The following is a 27,176-nucleotide window of genomic DNA, read 5'->3' on the forward strand; positions in this document are numbered from 1 at the left end:
AAGAGGGTGTACAGTAAGGGGCTAAGCACGCACCCTTGTGGCACACCAGTATGTAGAGGCAGTGTAGTGGAGGAGAGGTTGTTTAACCTCACCGTCTGTGGTCTGTTGATCAGAAAGTCCAGAATCCAGTTGCAGGTGGATATGCTGATGCCAAGCTTGTGTAATTTCATGATCAGATCAGATGGTATGATTGTGTTGAAAGCTGAGCTGAAGTCGATGAATAGCAACCTAGCATAGGAATTGCTATTGTCCAGGTGGGTGAGGGCAGAGTGAAGGGCTGTGGATATGGCATCCCCAGTCGATCTGTTGGCACGGTATGCATACTGGTGGGGGTCTAATGCAGGAGGAAGGCTGGGCTTGAGGTGAGCTAAGATTAGCTTCTCAAGACACTTGGTGATGATGGGGGTCAATGCTACTGGTCGATAGTCATTCAGACACGCTGGGTTAGATTGCTTGGGCACGGGGACGATGGTGGTGGTCTTGAGGCACACGGGAACAACAGCCTTGGCCAGTGCAGGTTAAATATGTTGGTGAAGACTCCCGATAGTTGCTCAGCGCACGTTCTCCACACGCGCCCAGGGATGCCATCCGAGCCAGCTGCCTTCCTTACATTCACCCTGCTCAGCACTGACTGCACGTCAGAGGCAGTGAATCTGAGGGGTTGTTCGCCAGGTGGTGGGGTAGTTTTGACAGGCTTAGTGCTGTTGTCACGGTCAAAGCGGGCATAAAAGTGATTAAGCTTGTTAGCAAAGTCGGTAGTGGTGGTAAGGGGGGTTGAGTTTGCTCTTCTGTAGTCTGTGATGGCCTGTATTCCTTGCCACATACGTCGGGGTCTGAGTTATTGAAGTGTTCTTCAATCCGTAGTTTGTGGCTGTGTTGGGCGGTCCGTATTCCCCTTTTCAGGTTAGCCCTGGATGTGCTGTAGGCTTCTTCATTGCCGGATCGAAAAGCAATGTCGCGGGCCTTTAACAGTAGACGGACGTCCTTGTTCATCCAAGGCTTCTTTAGTGTTACTTCACCATTCATAATAAATGCTGTAATAATATAGCCTTTCTTTCAACTTCTCTTTATTTGCTAAATGTCATTTTGTGATGTTTTTGTATGTAGCTTCTTAAAACTCTATTATCATTATTCTGTTATATCGCTGTAAGTGTTTTGTACCTATGAATCTACATGGACTTCGTCTAGTATTATTATTTTTCTCTTCTCAATTTACCCACATGAATCCATTGAACCGACCTTACAATATACTATAAATGCACATAGGAAAGTGAATTTAAGTAATGCATTTTGATATCAGTGGATCAGTAAAGGACATAAACCAATGCTTTCAATTATATTAAAACAATTTTTTTTATTTATTTTTTTATTGACATTTATAATGTGTTTTTAACCCTATGTTGAACAGCAAAAGTATTGATGGTATTGAGTTTCATTGTTGTATTTGTTTGCATTTCCAAATTGTACGAGAGATGAATTGTATTTCCTCTAGGTACAGTTGAGGAGGAGGCCTCTTCAGTGACGGGAAGGAAGGACTCTCTGAGCATCAACCTAGAGTTTGTTAAAGTCAGTCTGTCCAGGATGAGGCGCACCGGGGGACCCACCTTCCTGGAGAGTTTCATCCCCACTAAGGGTGGTAAGATGGACACCACCCTGATCAATATCTCAGGTACCTCGCTCCACTAAACTATACCATTTACATCAGAGGGGAACCGGCCCTCGGGGCCCTCTCACTATAGATATTCTGAATATTCTCATTTTATTTGATTAATTCATGATTTTACAATCAACATCTAAACAAAAATGTTCCTGAGGAAATATACCCCTCAAAACAGCTGATTCAATCTGTCTCGGATCGTAAAGGGTTAAGTCACCCTATCAGAATGCTGCTGACTGCAGTTGTCAGGAAGAAAAATGATATAAAGCTCTATGATTGATGGGCCTGCTATAATTACACAGAGGGTCGGTTAATAGTAATTCAGTAAGACTCATTTCAAAGGACAGTAAAATTGACCAATCATATCTTTCCTCTCTGGGATTTGTCATCGCAAACTTTATGACAAGTTCCGCCCGCTGTGAGGCACACGAATCCAATCAACTTCTCGGTCTGATTTGGTTTCTTTCACGATGGCAGCCACTGCAAATATTTGACTGCAGTCATGTGTTCTGCAACCCAGGCCATTATCTAAATATATGTATTAATTTGTATACATGTCTGTCTATATATATATATATATATATATATATATATATATATATATATATATATATATATAACCCGGTTCTTGGAGGGTCGGGTTCCAGGTATGAATCACACTGGGTCATGGTTTAAAGCCGTTCACGGCGTTTATTGCGCCAGACAGACACTGTTCACATGGATTACAATCATTTAAGTCCGATAGGGTCTCCGTGAGCCTCTATCTCCTCGTCGCTGCCGTGCCGTCCTCCTGTCTGTCCTTGGCCTCCTTTTAATATGGCTCCTCTGCCTCCGGCCAGGTGTCCCCCAATCACGCTGATTGGGGAGGCGAAAGGGCTGCTCTCGGTCGCCGTCTGGTGGGTGACGGGCGGTACACGCCGTCTACCACTGTACCTTGGCCCCGCCCGGGCCGAGGGTTAAGGGGCGGGATGCCACAATATATAATGTGTATAAATTACTTATGTTTAATAAAGTTGTTGCAAAACGCATCCAACTCAATACAGGCATGGGCCATTTTCATAAAAACACAAACAAGTTGGTACCTATTTCTAAAAAGAGTTTAATCCTCTGTGGTCCCTGTCTCTCTCAGCAGTGTGCGACATCGGTTCAGCCTCCTTTAAGTACGACATGAGGCGTCTGAGTGAGATCTTGGCGTTCCCCCGGGCCTGGTACCGTCGGAGCATCGCTCGCCGCCTCTTCCTCGGAGACCAGACCATCAACCTGCCAGGTAACTCACTTTGATCTTCAGGGTTTGTGATGAACACAATGTGGGGAAAGAGAAATGTGTTGAACCCCAAAGAAAAAGGAGCAGATCCCATCCAAGTCCGCACCTCTGAAGAAATCTATCCTGGGTGGTCGGTGTCTCAGAAGCAGCCCCTTTGTGACACTGGTCACTACAAGCAGCTGCATCCAAAGCTCGTCTGTTGGTCCATGAACCACTCGGTTCCTTCTGTGGGTGTTCTACCCTTATATTCTGTTTCAAACATGCATTTCAACTTTAAATAATTAGTATATAATGTCTCAAAATAGAAGCCAATCTTTAGTTGTGCCAAAGGTCTTTGTTCTACCGTTTTCTTTGAAGCCAGTTGCCACCAATGCTACCAAAATGTTACCGTACAGCGTTTGTATATACTGTAGGTTGGACAGTGTATATACTGTAGGTTTGATGGTGTATAATTGTATGTTTATATGCTGTAGGGTTGGCAGTGTATATCTTATATGCTGTAGGTTTGACAGTGTTTATCTGGGTTTATACTGTAGATTTGACAGTGTACCGGTACATATACTGTAGGTTTGACAGTGTATATTTGTATCTGTATATACTGTTGGTTTGACGGTGTATATTTGTATGTGTATATACTGTAGGGTTGACAGTGTATATCTGAGTTTATACTGTAGATGTGACAGTGTACATGTATTTACTGTAGGTTTGACAGTGTATATTTGTATGTGTACATACTGTAGGTTTTACAGTGTGTAATTGTATGTGTATACTGTAGGTTTGAAAGTGTATATTTGTATGTGTATTTACTAGGGATGGGCATTTGGTTAAATTGTCTTAGTCGATCTTCGGGAGAATTAACGATCAATTAGCCGATTAATCGTTAATATTTTATATTAAAATTAAGTATTTATATGCTATATTCAAAATGCAATGAAAATACAAAAACGGCGTGTTTTCCCCATTGGGATCTTTATTATTAGATGAACGACTCAGTTAAACCGGATCCGTTCAATGGTTATGCGTTACTGTGCTCTGAGCAACGGAGCCTGCAGCTCGGAGCCGGTGGTCATAAACTAAAAATGAAAAAAACTGGCCTGCCCGATTTTTCTGAAGTTATATGAATTAATAATATCGAATATCTACATCTGTTAGCTTAAATTTAAAGGGCCGGATACGGTGAACTTTTTTTTCTTTCACAACCATTTTTTAATTTAATTGTATCAAATCCTGCTACTACTCCCGGAAGGTTAGAGACACACTAGTCACGGTCACTCGTAAGCTGCGAGGGGTTACAGACACACTCATCACGGTCACGTGTAAGCTGCAAGGGGCTGACCGGGAGTTATTGGATATACTATGCAATATTAAATTAAACGAAACCCCCCTCTATAGGCCTATATACAACAACCATGGCGACCCGACATTACGTATATTTTTGTGTGATACTGCGCGTAGAGAAAGGCAGGAGCTGTTGACGAAAGTCCACAAAAGATTTAAGACGCCAAGCTGAGGCGACTTCGCCTACAGCTCTTCTAAAGTGTGCGCAGTCGGTCAGCACCCGCCATGGTGTGTGTATATGTGCGTGTGTGTGCGCACAGTCAATCAGCACCTGCCGTGGTGTGTGTGTGTGTGTGTGTGTGTGTGTGTGTGTTTGTGTGCAGTCAGTCAGTCAGTCAGCACCCGCCGTAGTGTGTATGTGTGTGTTGTGTTGTGTGAAGAGTTTTAAGAGAGATTGGCTGCTTTTTTAGGTGCGCACTACTGCCCTCTCTCCAGCATAAGGTCTTTCTGCACTGCCAAGCCGGTTCGGTCGAGGCTTGGCACGCCCGGCGATTTCACCATCTTATCTCAAGTTTCCTGTGTAAAACCGAGGGGGTAAATTCCCCTGTTCGTCACGGCGCTGGCTTTCTTGGTTCACTGGAGAAGGCGGGGCTACTCACGGAGTCTAGACCTCTTTAGAATAATTAGCATATTCTCAAATGAAGAATTTGAGAAGACTCCCGCATGCAAGAATGAGTTCACGCCTGAATGTAGGCTACAAACGCGATTAACTATTCACAAGTGCAAAAACGCCAACATATTCTTTATTTTGCTGACCACTTTTGGGTTAGGGACGAATTAAGGTGTTTTATCCCGACAAAAGCCTCGTAAGGCCAGTTCCTCTGCATCTCTCTCGTAGATTGCATATTTCAACGTCTTTGTTTAATATGACTGCATCACCTTCTCTGACATGATCAGCAACTCGCGGATTTCTCTTTCTCTCCAGTTAGAACAGCTCATTCTGATATCGCTGCGTTGTCTCTGTGGAGACAGTGTAGCAACACCCCTACCCAACGTGATCAGGCATGACATTTACGTTATTAGGGCATACACTGCTTGGTAGGCATATGACTAAGCCAGCTGACGGGCCTGCGTTGCAGTTCCAGATGCACTTTCAATGTTCTGGCCCGCCACCTACTGGCTGGAAAGAAAATGATGCACGATGCACCGCCACTAACCAGGGTCAGATGCGCGTTTTTCAAGTGGTACATCATTTGAGTCGTGGCCGTGTTGTACTTCAACACAGCTTTGCAGTGTTGGCAGTTAACTACGTTTTTTGAACGTTTGACGCTAAAATCGAAAACGAGATTGAAATTCGATTAATCGCCCAGCCCTATTTGACAGTGTATATTTGTGTGTGTATTTTCTGTAGGTTTGACTGTGTATATTTCTATATCTATATACTGTAGGTTTGACAGTGTATATTTGTATGTGTATATACTGTAGGTTTGACAGTGTTTATTTGTCCTCTCAGCCTCTGGCCCGGCGACGCCCGACTCCTCTGAGAACGCGTCTCAGCACCTCTCCCCCGAGGCCAGCCGCAAGGCCTACTGGAGGACCTGGGACGGCAGCACCGGGGGCCACGCCTCCCCCAACTTGTTCTCGGACCACTTGGTCAACACGTCCCTGGGGGGCTTCTCCCACCTCAAGTCCCCCATCCCGGTCCGCACCAGGAGCGTGTCGGACTCCTCGGCCCCGAGACAAGGTAGAGCTCTGAACACTGATCAGGACTTTGGTAAGTTAGGAACTGACTGAAATGGATTGGACTGAAGTGTTGCGTTGTCTACGTTATTTTTTTATTTGACGTTATTTAATTTGACCTTTTGACCCGCGTCCTACACTTTTAAATTCATCCTCTCAGTTTTCTGTCTTCCAGACTGTGTGACGAGGACGTCCACCCCGTCCTCCGCCAAGAATGGGAAGGTGTCCGGGCCGCAGGGCACCCCGTGGGAGACGCTGGTGGTGTTCGCTATCAACCTCAAGCAGCTCAACGTCCAGATGAACATGAGCAACGTGATGGGGAACAACACGTAAGCTGCTGTTGATCAATAGTTGAGTTGGAAACGCACAAAGCACCAAGATACTGTATTACAGTGGCAGAGTGGAATTAACTCCACGTGCCATCTTCCTTCTGTAGCATCAACCTTAACGTGTTGATTATTTTCAACACGATATATATCACCTTTTCGTCATATTCCTACTTGGATAAATCAGTAATTTCACAAGAGAACCTTGCCAATTCCAACCAAGTATTGCTGCCGTCCAAAACGGTTTGATGCTTTGTCTTTCATGGAAGAGCTGTGCATTTTTTATGGCGTAATGTTGCAGAATATCACACACAAGCTGGTCAGGATTGCCATAGACAAATGTCAAATAGTGATACAGCAAATACCACAAGCAATATTTCACACTGTGAAGAATTTTCCATTAATGTCAACGTTAAGGCAACAATCCTAAAGCTTGCCATGCATTGACAACGCTTGTTCTATGAACCAAAGAGATGACAGCTGTAGTCACTATTTCCATTAGACTGAGATGATGCGATGTCACGTGGGTCACGTGGGTCACGTCATCACTATGTGCCTTAGTTTCATATATTTTTGTCCATATATACTTATTTGATGAACCTGATGACGTGGATACTGCATTACGTTCTAATGAGAGCTCATTGGCTCCTCCAGGTGGACCACCAGCGGTCTGAAGAGCCAGGGCCGCCTGTCCGTGGGCAGCAATCGGGACCGGGAGATCAGCATGTCGGTCGGCCTGGGGCGGTCCAAGCTGGACTCCAAAGGGGGCGTGGTGGGGGGCAATATCGACGTGAACACTCTGGAGATGGTCTGTGAGTACCTGAGGATAATGACAAGTAGCGGCAGAGTCGATTGGTTTGAGTTTGTTCTATTAAATTTTGCTTCGGGTGCGTTAAATATATATATCAGTGGAGGCTTCTCCATTGAGGAGAGGGAAGAAGATCCTCCCTAACATTGTTGAGAATAAAAAATTTAGATTGCCCAGACTATTGTAATGAATTAATGGCCTTAAATATGACTACTTTATTGCCTTTGAATATATAATGTTTGTTTCCCTGGGTAAAGGGACATTAGCACCCCCTATAGCCTATTGACAATGACTTCAGGGAGGAACGACCTCCTTTCGTCTCCATTGACTCCCATTAATTTCCCCGAAAGTACTGGCGGCCGGTGGATAACATGGGTTTCAATGGGAGAGAGGAGGAAAATCCTCCTCTGAGTGGGTTGGACCTTAAGGGGTCTGATTCGCGCAAAAATCTATCCGTCTGCGCTATGAACCAATAAGTAGGATCCCTGGATGTTGAGCAGTGTTGCCAGATTGGTCAGATTTCCCACCCAATTGGGCTACTTTTAAGCATGTTAGGCTGGAAAAATTATCATTGGGCGGGAAATCTGCCCAATCTGGCAACGCTGTCGATAACAAACCCGGTCTGCATTGCCGCTGGGCTCAGTCTAAGAGACGCAGAGCAAGTGAAATCTGCGATAGCGAGATCCTAAATGCACAATGGAAACATTGGAAACTGAGGACATTGTTAACGTCTTATTACAAAAAGCATTCCATTCATTCAGTTACAGTGCTAAGTTAGCGACCAAAGAAAGAGGTAGACCACTTCCCAAAATCAAGGTCACCAAAAGTAATGGCAACGTCAGTGTTGTGAGTGCTACATGGTACGCATGGCTTACTGGTAGCATTACAAGCAATCGACTTTATTGCTGGCCTTGTTTGCTTATGAATAATAGCAAATCTCCAACGTGGGCTGTTCATGGTTTCACTGATGTGAAAAATCTTGATAGGGCAACCAAACGCCACGACAAGTGTCAAGATCACGTTGGTGCTGCTATCCGACTTTCCTTGCTAGGCACCATGCCTATAGATCAGGTTGTAGATGAGGGTGTGTGGCTGCAAATCCAACAGCACAATGCTAAAGTGCGTGGTGTGACATGCTGGCTCCATGCATGCAACATGAACCGGGGAGACCACGCTATTTCCACAATAATAAGTAATTTATTATATAATAAACATATTAATAAGAAGTGTGGTGCAAGTCAGTATAAATGTAAGTAACCAAAAAGGTAATGTAAATATCAGTCCATGTGCATACAAAGGAAGACAAGGGAAAGCAAATGCTGGGAGGAGGGAGAAGCCTCGTCTGCTGTCTGCGCAGGCTCTTTATACTGCCACCGGTCCATCCCACACCTGCCGACAATCTCCTAATCAGGAGGGAGAGAAACACAGGCATACACAGCAGGGGCGGGGTCAAAGACCCAACTGGGTCGTCACATCCCCCCCCTTAAAACAGAAGCCCACCTAAATGGGATTCTGTTCCAAAGAAATAACAACAAAAATAAATCAATCAAAATAAAATCAATAACCAATCAATCCAAAACAAGTAGAACCAACCAAAAACAACAAAACCCAACTACCACCAGTTATCTCCGCCCAAGACTCCTGTCCCACAGCAAAACCGGGCCCGGAAAAGCACTTTAAGAGGGACAGGGGAGGAGAGAAATAACTACATGCATGTATGTATGAAATCAACCAACTATTCTATCAACTCCGGGGCGTGGGACAACGCATCTGACATATCGTTGTCCATGCCCCGAATGTGGCGAATCTGAATATTGTAGGGCTGCAAAAACAACGCCCAACGAATCAGGCGCTGTTTCGGATTCTGTAACGAGTGGAGAAAGGTTCACGGATTGTGATCCGAAAACATCACCACCGGAAGAACACCCCTCACCAACATACACATCGAAATGCTGAAGCGACCATACCATGGCCAGGGCTTCTTTCTCGATTGTGGAATAATTTAACTGGTGACGATAAAACCTTCCGGAAAAATAACAGACAGGACGGCCTATGTCCTGCTCATCCGTTTGTAACAGCACTGCCCCTGCACCAACCTGGCTGGCATCCACCTGAATCTTAAACGGATGGTCAAGCCGGGGAGCCGCCAGGACAGGACAGGTTCCGTGCCGAGCCCCAATGATGTCCTCATGCAACTGGCTCTCTGGTCGCTGCTCACTGTGTTCCAAGACCGAAGATCCGTCTTCTGTCGGACCTTCAGTCTCCACTATCTGGTGAACTGCTAAATTGTTCTCTTGTTCTTGTATGGGTGGTTTTTCGCCGTGTTCAATTGTTTGTAACTCATCACCGCACACATCTCTCATGGAATCGCCTCGGGATGATAACAAACTAGTGTTATCCAATTCAGACTGACTGATATCTTTGTCTGTCGAAAACTGGAAGTCACTTTCTATCCATTCCTGATCAACTTTATCATATGCAGTGAAAAGCTGTTTGTTCTTCATCCTCTTTTTCCCTGTATTCCCTTGGCACAACAATTTGCAACAACGTCTAAATAAGTTAATCTTTCAATGATACAAATTTTCGCATAAGCAATCCATCATGAATCAAATATCCCCGGTCTGCGCTCTGCAATTCTTCGCCTGACAGAACCCCATCCCTTAATTCTGTTAACCCATCCTCTTCTCTCTGAGCCAGAATAAAATCATCACGTTCTAACGTTGATGGCAAACTTGGTATTTGTGGGCATGCACGTTTATTTGCACTCAAACTATCCATGACTCGCAACCGACTGTTTGCACGAGTGACCGCACACGCAGTAAACACTCCAGGAAATACTGTTGCGCACTCGTCTTGCTTCACCGACTTGGACGGCTCGATGGTCACTATTGGTAGTGCTGGCCCACTTGGCCAGACACGATCTCCTGCCAAATTGTTGCCCAAAATGATATGCACTCCCAGTCAGAGTTCCCGTTGTCCGGTAATTACCGTCTTTGACCGGAAAAAAATGAGGAGGACCGAAAATTCTAAATGTCTCCGGTCAGAATGACCGATTGGAAATAAGGCCCCGTCCACACGGAGCCGAAACGGGCGAAAACAATCCGGTTTCGTTTTATGCGGAATATTGAAGGCGCTGGTTCTCCACAGAAAAAAGTGGAGCGCATCAACCCTGCGCCGCTACGCGCATACAGCATGCGCTCTGTATACAAACATTCAGTCACGAGGAGATTCAACCTTTAAAATTGAGCAGGAATACTTTTGAATGTGTTCATTTGAATTGTGTTTAAATATGCTACAGCGGTCATTTGTTTAGCCAATTCATGTAAAACAATGAGGGTTTTGATTGTAGCGTAGCCTGTGTGATAAAATAAATAAGTTGTTACATTTCGTGCACTCGCTCAAATTGATCGCTATAGACTACCGTAGGTTTATGAACTAAACGGCGGCAAGCTAGCGAAAGCCGGCGGCAAGCTTTGCGGAGTACCGGTATTTAACAACCATGGCGAATCAAAATATGATCACACACTTCTTCTTCTTTATATAGCCTGCCTATCAAATTTTTTAAGTTCAATAAACACGGACAATATCCGACCGATTTTTTTCCAATTTGACCGGTAAAATGAAACCTTCCCGGTCACATGACCGGCACCAATTTCTTCTAGCGGAAACACTGCTCCCAGTACAGGCAACGCAGGGCACACGCCGACAACAACATTCCCCTTCACCAGATCAGAACTTAGTTCGATATTGTGGAGGGGAACAGACATAGTCTGCATTCCGATGCCTCGAATTAGCACAACATTCCCCGTGCTCGACTGCCCTGAGAATGGCAAAACGGACTCAACAACAAAAGTTTCAGTAGCACCCGTATCCCGCAGAATCTTTACCGGCCTCTTCTCTGAACTACCTACAAGTGAAACAAATCCGTCCGTAATAAACGGCCCGTAGCCTTCACCTACGTGCCCGACAGCGGATTCAGAAAAGCACTGACCTTCCCCAGGACCAGTGGTGGGCAGAGTAGCTAAAAAATGTACTCAAGTAAAAGTACTGTTACTTTAAGATTAGAATTACTCAAGTAGAAGTAAAAGTACTCGTAAAAATAATACAGTACAAGTACTGAGTTTTATTTTTTAAATAAACAGAGCAACACAAACGGTACAAAAATGACACCAACAAAATATAAAACAGCAATGTTCAAATAAAGATAATGTAAATAACATCCTTTTAAATAAAATAAATAAGGTCTTTAAAAAAATTATAACCCTTGAACTAAAACAATAACAAATTAAATCTTTGCAAAATTAAATACATCAACGTGTGTGTGTGTGTGTGTGTGTGTGTGTGTGTGTGTGTGTGTGTGTGTGTGTGTGTGTGTGTGTGTGTGTGTGTGTGTGTGTGTGTGTGTGTGTGTGTGTGTGTGTGTGTGTGTCACTCTGTTCGAGCCTGCATGAGAGTTCAATGTTGTCATTAGCTGTAACGTCTTTCTGACCAATCGCAGTTCAAGGCTGACCTGGGCTGTGCCACTTCGGGAGGGGGCGCTCAGTTACTCCTCTAGACAAAACCGAATTGGTTGCGAGTCGACGTTGACCCGGCGCCCCCCGTTAACGGGCCACAGGGAATTTTCCCAACTCTCCCGATTACCACTCTGCGTTGTGCGTGCGTGCGTGCCTGTGTGTGTGTGCAGGCGTTATTCAATTGCCTCTCCTCCTTTCGGCCATCTCCCAACCCTCATGAGTCTGACCATAGGTGAGGATAGGAACGAAGATCGACCGGTAGATCGAGAGCTTTGCCTTGCGACTCAGCTCTCTTTTCGTAACAACGGTGCGGTAAAGCGAACGCAATACCGCCCCTGCTGCTCCGATTCTCCGGCCAATATCACGCTCCATAATACCCTCACTCGCGAACAAGACCCCGAGGTACTTGAACTCCTTCACTTGGGCTAAGGAATATTCACGTGATAGAAATAGATCTCGCATGTAATAAAAGAAAAGATCTAAAAAAACAAAGTAATGACCGTCACGTAGCCAAATGGAACGGCGTAAAAGTACCGTTCTTTCTTCAAATATTTACTCAAGTAAAAGTAAAAGTATGTTGCAATAAAACTACTCCTAAAATTACAATTTATCCAAAAAGTTACTCAAGTATTTGTAACGGAGTAAATGTAGCGCGTTCCTACCCACCTCTGCCCAGGACGATCCAGCACCCCACAGCCTGAACCCCCTTTCGAGGCAGTACCCTCCTTAGGGTCTTTGTTCACCTGCTCAACGTTGGGTGTGGGGTTTGACTGCCGAACATTCGCCACGCATCCATCCCCATTAGCGGAGGATGGCCTGCTGAAGTTTGACTTGGTTGGAAGTCTATTCCGTAGTGACGGACAGTACCTCTTCCAATGACCACTTTCACCACAATAATGGCACCTTTCATTGTCAGCCTTATTCCTATATGAGGAATCCTGTCTAACCACAACCTGACCACTATCGTTCCCATGGTACCGAGTGGTCCGACGCCCATCCCGAGTGTGATTGACAGGTCTATGAGTTAAAGCATACTCGTCCGAGAGGACGGCAGCCTCCGCGGCCGTCTTAACCTTGTGCTCATTTATAAAGGCAGCCAGATGCTCTGGTACAATGTTTTTGAACTGCTCCAATACCACCAAATCACCCAGTTGTTCCAAGGTTGCTACATTGACTGTGGAACACCAGCGGTTAAAAATAACCAACAAGGTCTCTGGCCACCTCAGAGTATGTTTGCCGGTCACCTTTTCTCCAATTTCTAAAATGCTGTCTGTAAAACTCTGGCACTTGTTCGTAAGCCCGCAATACTGCTGCCTTCACCGACTTGTAGCACCTACGCTCAACCACTGCTAAGAACATTTTCATGTTCTTAGCATCAAAAACTAGCCACCCGAAATCCTTCAATCAGTTGGGGGTTGAATTTGTAGACTTTATCGACTACAGTAACAGCATTAACTTTCTCCACGCAGTCTATTCATAATATTGTAATGACCACGGAAGAGGCAGTGAATGAAGTATTGATTAGACAGCGATTTAGATACCAAATAAACCGTGGAACACACAAGACTGGTAACCATAGCAACGTAGGTAAAACAGACCCCGCTAAACCCTCCCGTAGAGCCTACCGCGCTACGGCCATCCAGAGGCGCACAGAGCTTTTGGCCGTGAAATTATGGATACAATACAATTATATCATACTATTCTATATAGAGCTCGGGTAGTCGCAAACGGCAACAATCACTCTCTCCTCCATTCTGCGGTTCACCCCGGACTGCACTGCAGGGAATGGTTGGCCGGTTGAAAACTGATTGGCTGTTACGTTACGCACGTCACTAGGGATGGGAATTGATAAGAATTTCACGATTCCAATTCCGATTCCGATTCTGCTTATTGATCCGATTCTCTTATCGATTCTCATTGGGTGAGAAAATAAGTACAAATGTGTTTGTTTGTATTAAATCTCTTTAATATCTGATCAGAAGTGCGTCTAGAATTAGGAAATTTAACATTTTCAAATCAATTGGTCTAGACAAAAAAATATATGTTTGGCTTTTTAAGCCCAAATGCCATCATTATGTGCCATATAACTAAAAACACAGACTGAAAACAGTCAAGTAAGAGCTTGTGCCTTTTTGAATGCGAACAGTGCTCATTTGCATTCAACTTGTAACAAAATTCAACTGACATAAACAAAATGAAGTATTGATTAGACAGAGATTTATTAGATGGGCCTGCATAATAAACCGTTGGAACACACTCGACCGGAAACCATAGCAACGCCGGTAAACAAACCCCGAGAAGCCCATTCCCTATGAGAGCTCCCCACGCTACGGCCATCCGGAGGCGCACAGAGCTGCTGGCCGGGATATTATCTATAAAATTATATTATATTATATATAGAGCTCCGTGAGTCGCAAACTGCAACTATCACTTTCTCCTCCGTGCTGCAGTTCACCACGGACTGCACTGCACTGAGTTTGACGGTTGAACGCTGATTGGCTGTTACGTTACATATGTCACTCAGTTGTCACGCTGTTGAACGCTGATTGGCTGTCATCACGACAAAATCTTGTTGTCGGTTTTCCCTCGCGAAAAATTCACCCGATACGCGTCTCTACGTTCACTTTGTATCTGGATCTTGTCGCCCCATCGCGTTTGGTGTGAACGCACAATGCGCTTCTTCCTCGGCGGCACCATGTTTGCTGTGTTCTGAACCAAAACAAAGCAGCGTGTGTGTGACGTCATGACGCATTTGCTGCGACCGGAACCGATAAGCGGAATCGTTAAGCAGGCTTGCTAATGATGCCAAGGAATCGGTTGACTCGGCACCGGTTCTGAACAAGAACCGGTTCTCGATTCCCATCCCTACACGTCACTCAGGGGCCACGCTGTTGAACGCTGATTGGCTGTCATCACGCGAATGTCGCGGCAAAGTTTAAATATTTCAACTCGAGCAAAAGTGGCGTGCTGCAAATCCACCTGAAATCCACGTGAACGCGCTGGCCCGTGCCGGGCAAAAGTGTCGCGCTGCAAATGGAATCGCTGCTTTGTATGGAATCGTTTCGCCCCTTCGCGTTTGGTGTAGTATAGTGCGCTGTGGAGAAATCATTCGCACGCGTGCTCCTGTTTTCTTTTTCTCGTTCGCACGCCAAAATATTCACTCGCAAATGCGAGTGAAATGGGCGCACTGTAGAGCCCTGCTTGTACACTTACAAAATAAATGCTTATTTTGCTCTAAACCGGATGAAAGAACAAGGCTATGACTCGACAGCGCACCGAACAGCCAACCAATTGAACACAGGTATAACAAATTTCCCACCAGACCGGAGCAGCCCCGCATTTAACTGTAGAACACAGCCCTACCTACTTCTAAGCTAGTCTTCGGTGTGCCCATAGCAATTTGGTTACAAGCAACCCTTGCGCGTCCGACACACCAAAAACAACAAACAAAAACAACAAAGGCAAAACAATAAACAGCGGTAAGCGCTCTACTCCTAACGCGAGGACTATCAGTTGCTCCGGCAGATCTAATCTACCAGCCTTCCATGGTAACCGCCACACCTGAACCCAATTGAATCTACACCTAGCCTCCTAATTGGCTCTACTCCTCCCCAGCAAATCAAACAAAGCAACACATATCAACGAAATAACCAATCCCAACGACCAATTAATCCAAAATCTCAATTTATCATTTAACCAACTCAACTAATTTAGCGCGGGTCTCCCCCAATTCCATATAATGCTACTGCCCAGGCAATTCCTACCCGTCAGTACAAACAAAAGGCCAATTTGACAAAAATTGCTAATCCAAAACAAGTGGAGGAAAATCTTCTTTACCTTACCCACTTCCAGAAACAATCCCGGACGAGCCCCCATATGTGACTAGGGTTGAGCACCGAAACTCGGTTCCAGTAGAGAACCGGTTCCGACGTAAACGGTTGTAACAAGATCGAATAAGAACACACATTTCGGTTCCTCATAACGGTGCCTGACGTTTTTTAACTTCCCCTGCCCCGCCCCCATGGTGTTGCGGCGTCAACTTGCGTTAGTGCTGGGCGCTATACCGGTTCTCACTGAATAACGGTGTGTATTTTCGTTAGGATATGATATTTTTTATATAGCCTACCGCCATACCGGTGTATTTGATTACACAACGTTCGGAACGCAGCGCTGCATGACTCTGTTTCAGATGGGACCCTTCTAAATGTTGCGGTAAACAAGCATGGTACGACTACGACTTTCTTTATAGGTCCATGACTGCGAGGCGTGGTATTTCAGGCCAACTGGTAAAAGAGTGTGTCACGGCTTTCAAACATATAAACCATAAAGCCTATGGGCGCCTCGAGACTCGGGACGGACTTGTCAACGCGCTGTGGCATCGCTTACTTGATGTTGTTTTGATTGGTGTGTGTGTGTGTGTGTGTGTGTGTGTGTGTGTGTGTGTGTGTGTGTGTGTGTGTGTGTGTGTGTGTGTGTGTGTGTGTGTGTGTGTGTGTGTGTGTGTGTGTGTGTGTGTGTTGCGAGCTAATGTAATTTTAAAGTAACAAACAAACAAACTCAAAGCCGATGCATGCATCCAAAACTTGCTGTTCAAAAACCAAATAAACAAATCAAAAACAGTCGTTATTCGCTTCAAATACTTTTTCTTTTCAAAACTTGGGAATTAATACAGCGCGGTACCGAGCGGTTGAAAACAATGTTGGCGTCTCCTGTGGCTGCCTTGCGCCCATGAGTTATATTACTTAATATGACTTTGGCAGTAATGTTGCGCCATGATGCGTGCCTGCCTGCTTTCAGTGAGTAATTACAATTATTTGTAATTTTAAAAAGATATGTATCAGTCACAGCAGCCTCTTCGGGTAAGTCGAGTAATTGATGCCAACCGTAAATCTTGCATATCAAGTAGGCTAGCAAACACCGTTGCCATTCAACTCAGTGTCCGCCGACTTTCTGCTTAAGTGTGCCGTTTCATTTTTTTAAGTACCGGTTTGAGAACCGTTTTAGCACCGGAACCGTGAAAAGTACAGAGTAGGCACCGGTATCGGATAAAACCCAAACGATACCCATCCCTATATGTGACATGCTGGCTCCATGCATGCAAAATGAACCGGGGAGACCACGCTATTTCCACAATAATAAGTAATTTATTATATAATAAACAGAATAATAAGAAGTGTGGTGCAAGTCAGTATAAATGTAAGTAACCAAAAAGGTAATGTAAATATTTGTCCATGTGCATACAAAGGAAGACAAGGGAAAGCAAATGCTGGGAGGAGAGAGAAGCTTCGTCTGCTATCTGCGCAGGCTCTTTATACTGCCACCGGTCCATCCCACACCTGCCGAAAATCTCCTAATCAGGAGGGAGAGAAACACAGGCATACACAGCAGGGGCGGGGTCAAAGACACAACTGGGTCGTCACAGTGGCAATAGGGAGGTGGTGAAACGTCTGTTAGATGCAACAGCTTGCCTGGGCATGCAAGAGTTGTCATTTAGGGGGCATGACGAAGGGGAAAATTCTAACAACAAGGGAAATTAGAGGGAGCTTGTGGAGGTGATTGCTCAGTATGGCCGCGTTCTGGCAGAACATATGGAAAGCTCGACTGTTTTCACTGGCACGTCAAAAACAATCCAAAACGATTTAATTGCAGCCATTCACAGTTCGATTAAAACAGAGATAAAAAAGGAACTTAACAGGAAACAATTATTTTCTTGCCAAATCGACGAGACCACAGACATAAGCTGTCACACACATGACTATGGTACCATTCAGGAACGCTTCTTAGGCTTTTTTGATGTGTCCGATGGTCGAGATGCTAAGTCATTGTTCGAATTCGTGCAGGCCGAGTTGTCAGGTTTCAATTTCAAGGATAAACTTGTTGCCAAAACGTCTGATGGTGCCGCGGTCATGGCCTCGCACTTGAATGGCCTGCAGGCTAAGGTGAGAGAAGTGGCTCCCTGTGCAACATTTGTCCACTGCTATGCACATCGCTTAAACCTAGTTTTAAGTCAGGGTGTTAAGGCCATTCCCCAAGCAAAGTACTTCTTTGCTCACTTGGGTGGCTTCACTTCTTTCTTCTCCAAGTCAAGCAAGAGGGTAGCTTTACTCGACGAATTCAGGTGCACTCGGCTGCCCTGGAACGCTCCGACTTGCTGGAACTTCTCCCGAGTAGTGAATACGGTTGCTTCTAATTATGACGAACTACACAACATCTTCGAGAATATTATTGTGCGTCCAACGATGGGCGATGAGACTATTCGTTTGGCTGATGGTTTGAGGTGTAAGATGGAAGAGTTTGAATTTGTGTTTTTTCTCTTCACATTTGAGCAGTTGTTTGCACACACTGACATGGTCTTTGACATCTTACAGCACAAGTCAATGGATATCGCTTTCTGCAAACGGCGCATTGAAAACCTCCTACAAATAATTGACAAACTGAAAGTAGAGAGTGTCTTCGACAAGATTTACACCAGGGCTGCCACTCAAACAGAAGACCCTGATGTATCTCACAGGGCAAAAAGAAGGCTGCTAAATCCCTGTCAGGCATACAGAGCGCTTTATGATGCCATCCACGACAGCATGCTCACCCAAATCACCCAGCGCTTCCAACACCTCGATCGTTTGGGCTTCTCCAAGCTTTTGGATGAGGCTAAATTTGAATCTTTCAAAGTCTAATTTCCCACGCAGGCACTGGCGAATTTGATGGAGACATATGGCCACTTCTTTGATGCAGACAAATTAAAAATTGAACTTCACCATTTTTTTAGAAACACAGATAAATTCCACACGAAAACTTTTTGATGCGCTCGCCTTCATGAAATCCAGCGGCCTTGATGGAGCGATGCCACAGCTGTACAAACGTATGTCTAAGAAGCTGAGTGAAGTTTTTCCTGCCTGATACGAATTAAAACGTACGCACGGAATGCGATGGGACAGGAGAGGTTAACAAATCTGGCAATTATTTCGATTGAAAAGAAAATGCTGAAATCACTTAAAGGTCCCATGACATGAAAATCTCACTTTATGAGGTTTTCTAACGTAAATATGAGTTCCCCTAGCCTGCCTATGGTCCCCCAATGGCTAAAACTTGCGTTTGGTGTAAAACGAGCACCAGCTGTTCTGCTCGCCTTTGAAAAAACGGAGGCTCAAGTGCGTTGATTTGGAATGTCTGTATTCATGACGTCATCAGGAATCTCAGCTCCTCCTCTTACTCTGCCTGGCCCGCCCAGAGACGTTGGCCCGCCAATGAGACTCGACCGTGCGAGCGCCGTGTGTGTGTGTGTGTGTGTGTGTGTGTGTGTGTGTGTGTGTGTGTGTGTGTGTGTGTGTGTGTGTGTGTGTGTGTGTGTGTGTGTGTGTGTGTGTGTGTGTGTGTGTGTGTGTGTGAATACACACACTGTAACGCAAGTGTTTCTTGTCGGTTCTTTGACGTGTCTTGTATTTCCACAACGAGACTGTTGTGGGGGTTATCTGAGCCATGGTTGAGAAGGAATTGGGGGAAAGGAACTTTGGCTTTGACTGGCTGAAGTACATGAAGAGGGGAAGTAAGTCCCATACTGTTACAGTAAGCAGTTCGGGTCTGTGTCCGTCTGGCTAAAACGTCTGTCCAGCGCTTCTAAAAGTGCTGTCTTCATTGTTTTGACCCCGTGGTCGGTTTCCACTTCTTTTTTCAGCAGACGCATCAGTGCTGCAAGTGAGGGGATGACATCTGCAGCGGATGCTTTGGCTGAACTAATTTCTCGCGTCAGCTGTTCAAATGGTGCGAGGAGAGAGAGAACATTCTCAATTAATAGCCAATGGTAAGGTGTGAATGTCGCTGGCAGATCGTAATCTGCAATGTAGGTTGCCAGGGTTCGCTTTTGATCCAGAAGGCTCTGTAACATATAGAACGTACTATTCCATCTAGTGCTGACATCTTGCTGGAAACGTTTAGGATACATGCCGAATTGTTCCTGGATAGCCTGGAGGCGAGAATATGCCAGAGGGGAATGTTTAAAGTGGCCTACGATTTTTCTCCCTGTGGATACTATGTCAACAATGCTCCGTTGGCTCAAAACACATTCATTGACAGCAAGTTGCAAAGTATGGGCCTCAGGTCGCTATCATCCATGGCTTTAATCATATTACGAGCGTTGTCGCTGACAACTGCGTGTACCCTAGTGCGGTCTATTCCCCAGCGCTCAAACATGCTGCTAAACGCATCCTTTATTGCAGCTGAGGTATGGGAGCCTTTGAATTCCTGGCACTGGAGTACTACACGCTTAAGCTGGAAGTTTTCATCCACCCATTGCGCCGTCATGCTCAACATACTTGTTGGGCTGACGTCGGAGCTCCATATATCAGTGGTGAAGCTAATGTAAGGTAGGTCGCTGCTGTCTTCTGTGCCCAAGAGCTCGCGAACACGACTAGCGATGCTGTTGTACAGCTCTGAAAGACAGACATCGGAGAAGTGCCGTCTACTGGGTTAAGTGTAGCGGGGCTCGATGTGTTGCATTAGTCTTCTAAACCCCACATCCTCCACAACACTGAAAGGCTGGTCATCCAAAGCCATGTACTCCATTACCTTGTCTGTTATCCCCTTTGCCTTTGCGCTGTCCTTGGTGAATTTCTTGTTTTTCTCGAACATTTCAGCAACTGATGGGGTGCTAGCTGTAGCTGTGGTAGTTTTTCTTTTTGTCTCCCTTTGGTACTCATCATATTTTGACGGATGGTTCGACTTTAAATGATGGATGAGCCCTGACGTGCTGAACGTCTTTGCAGTGAGCCCCCCTCTCGAGACTTTTCTGTTGCACTCGTCACAAACGGCATATCTACTTTCCCCTTCGTGGATTTTAAAATATTTCCACACTAGCGACATTTTGACAGGTTGAGCCAGCGCTCATTCACTAGCTTACGAACGTTAGATTTTAAAAACATTCCCGCAGTTCATGGCGAGATAAACAAAACAACTCACAACCTATAAAAAGCTAGAGGGGGTGGCGTAATTGTTACATTTTACTATTTTGAGATCGTATAGGTGGCCTGTGCTCCTTGCTTGTATAATCAGACAAGATTGTATAATTTTGCGTCACCACCACTTTCGGCCTCCGATTCGGCCACTCATTTGGCTTTCGGCCGAAAGCCGAATGTGTCTTTTTTTGCGTTTTCGGCCGAATTTTCGGTGCTCCAGGATTGTAACGCAAGTGTTGTACACTTCCTTATTATTTGGATAACTGTTCTGCTTTTGGCGTTATGGCGCATAACACGTCGGACTCTCGTCTCTGGTATTTCTACAACGAGACTCGTATTGGGGGTTATCTCAGCCATGGTTGAGAAGGAATTGGGGGAAAGGAACTTTGGCTTTGACTGGCTGAAGTACATGAACTGCGTCATGCCGCCGGTTGCCACGAGGCACCATCGCCCGGCAGCGGGCAGCTGGCAGCAGGCAGCGCGCGGTTCAGTCGACTTCAGGTTGATGTGAAAGTGGAAGAACCAGAGACGTCGCAGAACCAGACAAAGTCGTTTGTGATTCATTATATCGTCTGGAGGCGCACACAGCTTTTGGCCGTGATAATATGTATTAAATTATATAGATTTCTATGTATTATATGATATTATTTAGATATAGAGCTCCAGGACTGTAACGCAAGTGTTGTACACTTCCTTGTTATTTGGATAACCGTTCTGTCGGACTCTCGTCTCTGGTATTTCTACAACGAGACTCGTATTGGGGGTTATCTCAGCCAAGGTTGAGAATGAATTGGGGGGAAGGAACTTTGGCTTTCACTCGCTCAAGAACATGAACCACGACATGGAGGAGAAAGGGATTGTTGGCGGCGAATGTCTCCAGCTTGAGACCCGCGGAGGTGCCTAAGCGCTGCCCGGCAACGATCCCTTTCTCCTCCTTGTCGCGGTTCAGTCTACTTCACATTGATGAGGACGTTGAAGAACCAGGAACGTCGGAGAACCCAACACGGTCGTTTGAGATTCATAATATCGGCTCACACAGCTTTTGGCCGTTATAATATATATTATATGATATAGATATCTATGTAGGCTATATGATAATATTTAGATATAGAGCTCCAGGACTCCCGTGTGTTCTGGAATATTTACAGAACACAGCTAAAGGCTGTGTGCGCCTCGCCATTGCGATACATCCACTGTAAACAGAGCGCATGGTACCGTGGCTGCAAGCTGCTCAGGGCCACACCCTCACCCTCCTCCTTGACCCGCCTCGCTCCTCCACATTTGCATTATAGCTACAGACACCAAAACAGTGCATTTGGGGGAAGCTCAATGTGCGACTGGCTCGGAGTGGCTGTAACTCTGCACCACGGCTGAATTTCGGGAACGTCTTTGAATACTGTGTTAGTTGCCCACTAATACCTATATTAAAGAATACATAAAATAGCATGTCATGGGACCTTTAAAAAAGATCCATTTGGTATGACCAGGTCACTGATGTCTTCGCAACGCAAACAGCAAGGAGGATGGACCTGATCTATAAATGAAGTCCCTCAATCTGAATAGTTAGGCTTACAGCCCATGTAAATAGTTTTGAAATAACGTTCTTGTTGTTCTTTTACTAGTTTGTTACTCTGACCGCGCTGTTTGATATTGTGGAAAGGGTGTTAATGAATGATTCAGAGCATGATGCATTTTAAATATATATATATATATATATATATATGTATGTATGTATGTATGTATGTATGTATGTATGTATGTATGTATGTATGTATGTATGTATGTATGTATGTATATATATGTATATATGTATATACACATATATATATATATATATATGTATATATATATATATATATGTATATACACATACATATATATATATATATATATATATATATATATATATATATATGTATATACACATACATATATACACATACATATATACTAGGGCTGTCACTTTTTCCAAAAATGAAATTCGAACGAATTTCGAATGTCCATAATTAATTCTAATACATTCGAATACATTCGACCCCCCCCCCCCCCCCCCCCCATAGAACACGACAACAGTCGTGTTTTTTATTAATTGTGGAAATCACGTATACCTACTGAATTCATAACAGCACAGGATAAAAACACATCTTTGATAACACATTTGTAAACACAGCAAGAGGAAGCTCCGACACACAAGTGCGGCTGTCTTTTACACATTAACAATAACTGCTCGGAGCGCGATATGCGGAGCGCATGTCGATGTCGTCCATGGCACACACAGCCTATATAAACAAACAATCTGTGAGGCCGACCTCCAACACGGCATGCTGCTCTTTTTATTCCTTACGGAAAGAAAATTACAAGTAGTCTCGCAGCTCTCCGTTACCGTTGCCGCTGCTTCTGTCAGCCGTGCTGTATAAGTCCCCAAACAGGCTGCCCATCGCGCCCAGCGCAGCAGCGGACTTTTCTCCCTGTTGTGTGCGATCAGTGTCGGTCTCCGTTTCAGTGAGCTTGTGTGAGAGGCTTTCAGTCACGAGATGTTTCTGTGCAGGGGAAAGGTGGACTAACCGGGAGAAGCGGGGATCCAGGAGGGCCGCTTTATTGAGGAGAAGCCACTCGCCGCTCTCTTCTTTATAGCGCATTTTTACAGTTCGAATGGAGAATTACACTTCGAATTCGAACTTTTCACCCCACCTTCGAACGAATATTCGAAATAAAAAGTGACAGCCCTAATATATACACATACTAGGGATGGGCACGAGTAGTAAATTCCAAACTCGAGTGATCGAAGGAATTCCTCGAGGATCAATCGAGTACTCGTTAAATCAAATCTATTTTTAGAATGCAACGCATCTGCAGCAGGAATAGGCCTGATGATGAACGGCAATATTACCAACCAAACATGTAATGCTTATTCTCCATCAAAACAGTCAGAGTTATCAGAGTATTCATTATTTATTTTTGCAAACGTTCAAACCACATTTTCCTTACAAAAATAAATATGCGTCTCACAATTTAAATCACGTCGAACCAAGGCCTGTAACAGTTAAAAAAAAACGAAACAAGTAGCCTAACCATTGCAAATAATTTAAAGCTGCAAATAAAACGGCAGCAAATGGACTATGGAAATACTCAGCGTTGTGATCTTCTCTACACGCCCGGGATTACAGCTGCGTCTTGCGGCGGTGAAAATAGCCGACACACTTTCACTTTCACCGTTGCTGCGAGTCTGCTTTCCCGAACTCACCGGTGTTTCAGGAGCATATGTTGCCGCATAGTACTTTCTGGTAGCTCGATTTTGCTTGGCATATTTTACATTTCACCTTATGATCTCCTATTTCTTTAAAGTATTTCAATTCTTCGCTGCGGTTAGCTTTAACCGCCATCTCTTAACTTTTTGAATTCTGGCGTGCCTGCACACGGCACGGAACGCGCCATGGAAATGGATGCATTTAATTTTCTTTGTGCCCACGTCATGCGTTCGTGGCGCCGACACAAAATTGATACATTTGCTTCAGAAAACTTTGTTTGTGTGTGTATATGCAAACTCGAGTTTGCCTGTCCACCAACCGAGTTCATTTGTAACGAGGAGTACTCGAGTAATCGATTCCTCACGCCCATCCCTAATATATATATATATATATATATATATATATATATATATATATATATATATATATATATATATATATATATATATATATATATATATATGTGTGTGTGTGTGTATGCGTGTATATAATTATTTTTGTAATTCAAGTTTTTTTATTGAATTTTAGCTTTGGCACATGACAGTACACATACAGAGACATTTCTTTTTACAGTTCAAATAGAGTCTTTGCCATAAAAGATTAAATAATATATCTGTAAAATCAAAAAATATCAGCAGGGGCACATTCATATTGGAATGACTAGAATGGTTATCTATGAAACATCTTAACCATTTCATCGTCATATCCCGCCGGCGGGCAAGTTTTAGTTACACCACCAATTTTCGACGTCATTAGGTTGAGTGATATAGTCCTGTCATTCACCGTTTGAAAGCTTAGAATCTCAGGAATGTCAACCATTCGGTGGAATAAATATGTTTTTGCAAATATAGATCAAATATATCCTAGTGTCTTAGGTCAAAATAGCCCCCCCTCACCCTGCACAGAAATCGGATTTCATTATTATTTTAGTCTAATTGCATTATGTATATGCAAAAGCCATCTTATACAAAGCATCCGAAAAATAGAAAACCGAAACGCTGCAATGTTTTTTTGTAGAAAACTGATTTAGGGTTAGAATTCCGCTGTTGTCCGATTCATGGAATCCACTGTGTTCGCCATGGTCTCACGATGACGTAGAGCCCTCACACATGTCTGTAAGACCAATACTTCCTTGTAAACAAGCCTTACAAGCCAATGAGGCGATCACTATCAAAACGGGGCATGTATACTTTGATTGACAGCTACACCAGCAGACAGCAAGTGTCGGAGACGGGCCTTAGATATTCTAATAGCCAATGAAAAGACCTTTCTGACAATATCCAGCATGTCAAACACCTTCTCACGTGTGGGTGAGAAAACAAATCTGCAAGGGTTGTGCGTAAAGTGCCAGGCTCGTCACCAGAGTGCGAGTGTGGAGCAGGTGGTTGATTTGCGCGTTCATGTGTGGTTTTATTTTTATTCATTTTTGTTGTAGTGTGGTTTTATGAACATTTTGAAAGAAGGCTAATCGCCCGGAGAAGAAAGGAGAGGGAGGAGGGAGGAAATCACGTAAATAGTTTTTTTCTTTTTATTTGTATTGTATTCATACAATTCTACAGGTTCTCAGCTTTCCAAAGGGACCAAGCATGTGATTAGAGGTCATACTATGAAGGAGCAGTGCTCTCTAGAGTAGGCGCAGTGCAAAACCTAAAAAATGGCCAAAAACGGCCCTAAGATTAAGTGGTTAAAGCATTAGTACATTCCATCAACCTTGAGTTTTCTTCCGGCTCATTTGCCTAAGTTGTCTTTTGAAGAATCTCTAAAGGGGCTGAATAGCTAGGCACTCCCAAACACAGTGTATTAAAGTGCCTGCTTCTTTCTGACAAATCCAAAATAAATTGTTATTCATTACTCCCATTCTATATAATCTCAGTGGTGTCCAGTAGTATCTGTGTATTATTATATATTGGGTGATTTTCCCTTTGGCTTCCCTTATGTACTCTCCATTGATATAATTTCAACCATGTACTGTCCTTCGTTATACATCCTACATCTTTCTCCCAGATTACTTTTAGGTTATGACAGTCATTGCTAAGCAATTGGTTGGTTTTCCTATAAAATACAGAAGTTCGGTTGCACTCCCCAGGTAGTTTGAAGTAATCCATGATGTGGTTTCCATCTCTGTACTGAATCTTGGAGGTAATACAGCAAGAACCTTTTACAGCTACAAGCTTCTTGCAAAATTTGTATTTTCCCTTGAGCTTATATTTTCTCACTCAGTGCGAGTAATATATATCCACATCATCTTCAAATAGACCATTGATGGTACATATACCACTACTATGCCACTTCTTCCAAAATACTGATTTCTTTCCAATTCTTATCATAGTTATACCATAAGGAGGTGTAGGATGCTTAGAATGTGTCAATTTAAACGTATGTATTTTAGTCCATATCTCTTTGGAGTGTATCATGATAGGATTGGTTAAATTGAGGGAACACAGAACATCTATTGCTGAAAATGGGAGTGCCAACTTATTTTCAATAGCATCCCAGTCAATTTTTTTAATCTTTATTCCAGTATTTTGGCCATTTCGAAATTTTCCCCAATTATCTAATTAGTTTACATTTTTTAAAGTACTGGTTCAAAGTTTAATGCCAAAATTTCTTCCACATCCTTGTGTAATTTTATTTCCAAATATTGAATCCCTTTTGGTACCCATTTAAACCCAAAGTTTGTCATTAAAGGGTAATTCCGGTGTAAAATGGATTTGGGATATGTTTTGAATGATAACGAGTTGAAACCTTCGTTTTGGAGCACAAAAACCGCAGACCCTTTCTTTAGTAGGCTGTTTTTAGCCGATTATATCAGAACACTATAAACTTGGAACGATGGGGGCACTGGTTATTGTCAAAACTAAATCGCTATTTCTAACCACTTAAAAGGCTAAAAGTAGCCCGACCCTTCTTTGGTAGTATAATAAGGATCTTACCATATAAAACAAGGCATTGAGAACTTTGTAAGTGTGCAGATGTTTATTAAAAAGGACATTTTATGCACACAAAACCATCAGTAGATCACCCATTTTGTTTTTAAGACTCGATAAGTAGATTGGCGAACACAGAGCTTGCGTGTTTCTGACGGATGTCACAATCTCTTTGTTCGTCAATCTACCTAATATATCTATTGTGTGTATAAAATAGCGATTTCGTTTTGACCATAACCAGTGCCCCCATCGTTCCATGTTTATAGCGTTTTGATAGAATCGCCTAACAGCCACCTGAGAAAGCGTCTATATGCGGTTTTTGTGCTCCAAAACGAACGTTTCAACTCGTTATCATAGAAAACATATCCCAAATCCGTTTTACACCGGAATTACCCTCTAAGTTTGGATTGATGTATCCTGTAATAGGCATGGATTCTGACTTTGTCCAGTTATTCTAGTACCCTGA

The 27,176-nt window shown here is 43.9% G+C and overlaps 1 protein-coding gene across 1 annotated transcript in view; it reads left to right on the forward strand.

Moving 5' to 3' along the window:
• The window catches only part of kiaa1109 (KIAA1109 ortholog), a 115,138-nt gene that overhangs the window by 70,096 nt on the left and 17,866 nt on the right, over positions 1-27,176 (forward strand). The window contains exons 50-54 of the mRNA XM_056590573.1: positions 1,493-1,669; positions 2,787-2,924; positions 5,713-5,943; positions 6,115-6,268; positions 6,920-7,077. Of these exons, the coding sequence (XP_056446548.1) occupies positions 1,493-1,669; positions 2,787-2,924; positions 5,713-5,943; positions 6,115-6,268; positions 6,920-7,077 (858 nt within the window). The remainder of the gene's footprint in view (positions 1-1,492; positions 1,670-2,786; positions 2,925-5,712; positions 5,944-6,114; positions 6,269-6,919; positions 7,078-27,176) is intronic.

Source organism: Gadus chalcogrammus, chromosome 5, assembly GCF_026213295.1.
Source record: "Gadus chalcogrammus isolate NIFS_2021 chromosome 5, NIFS_Gcha_1.0, whole genome shotgun sequence".
NCBI classification, from domain to species: domain Eukaryota; kingdom Metazoa; phylum Chordata; class Actinopteri; order Gadiformes; family Gadidae; genus Gadus; species Gadus chalcogrammus.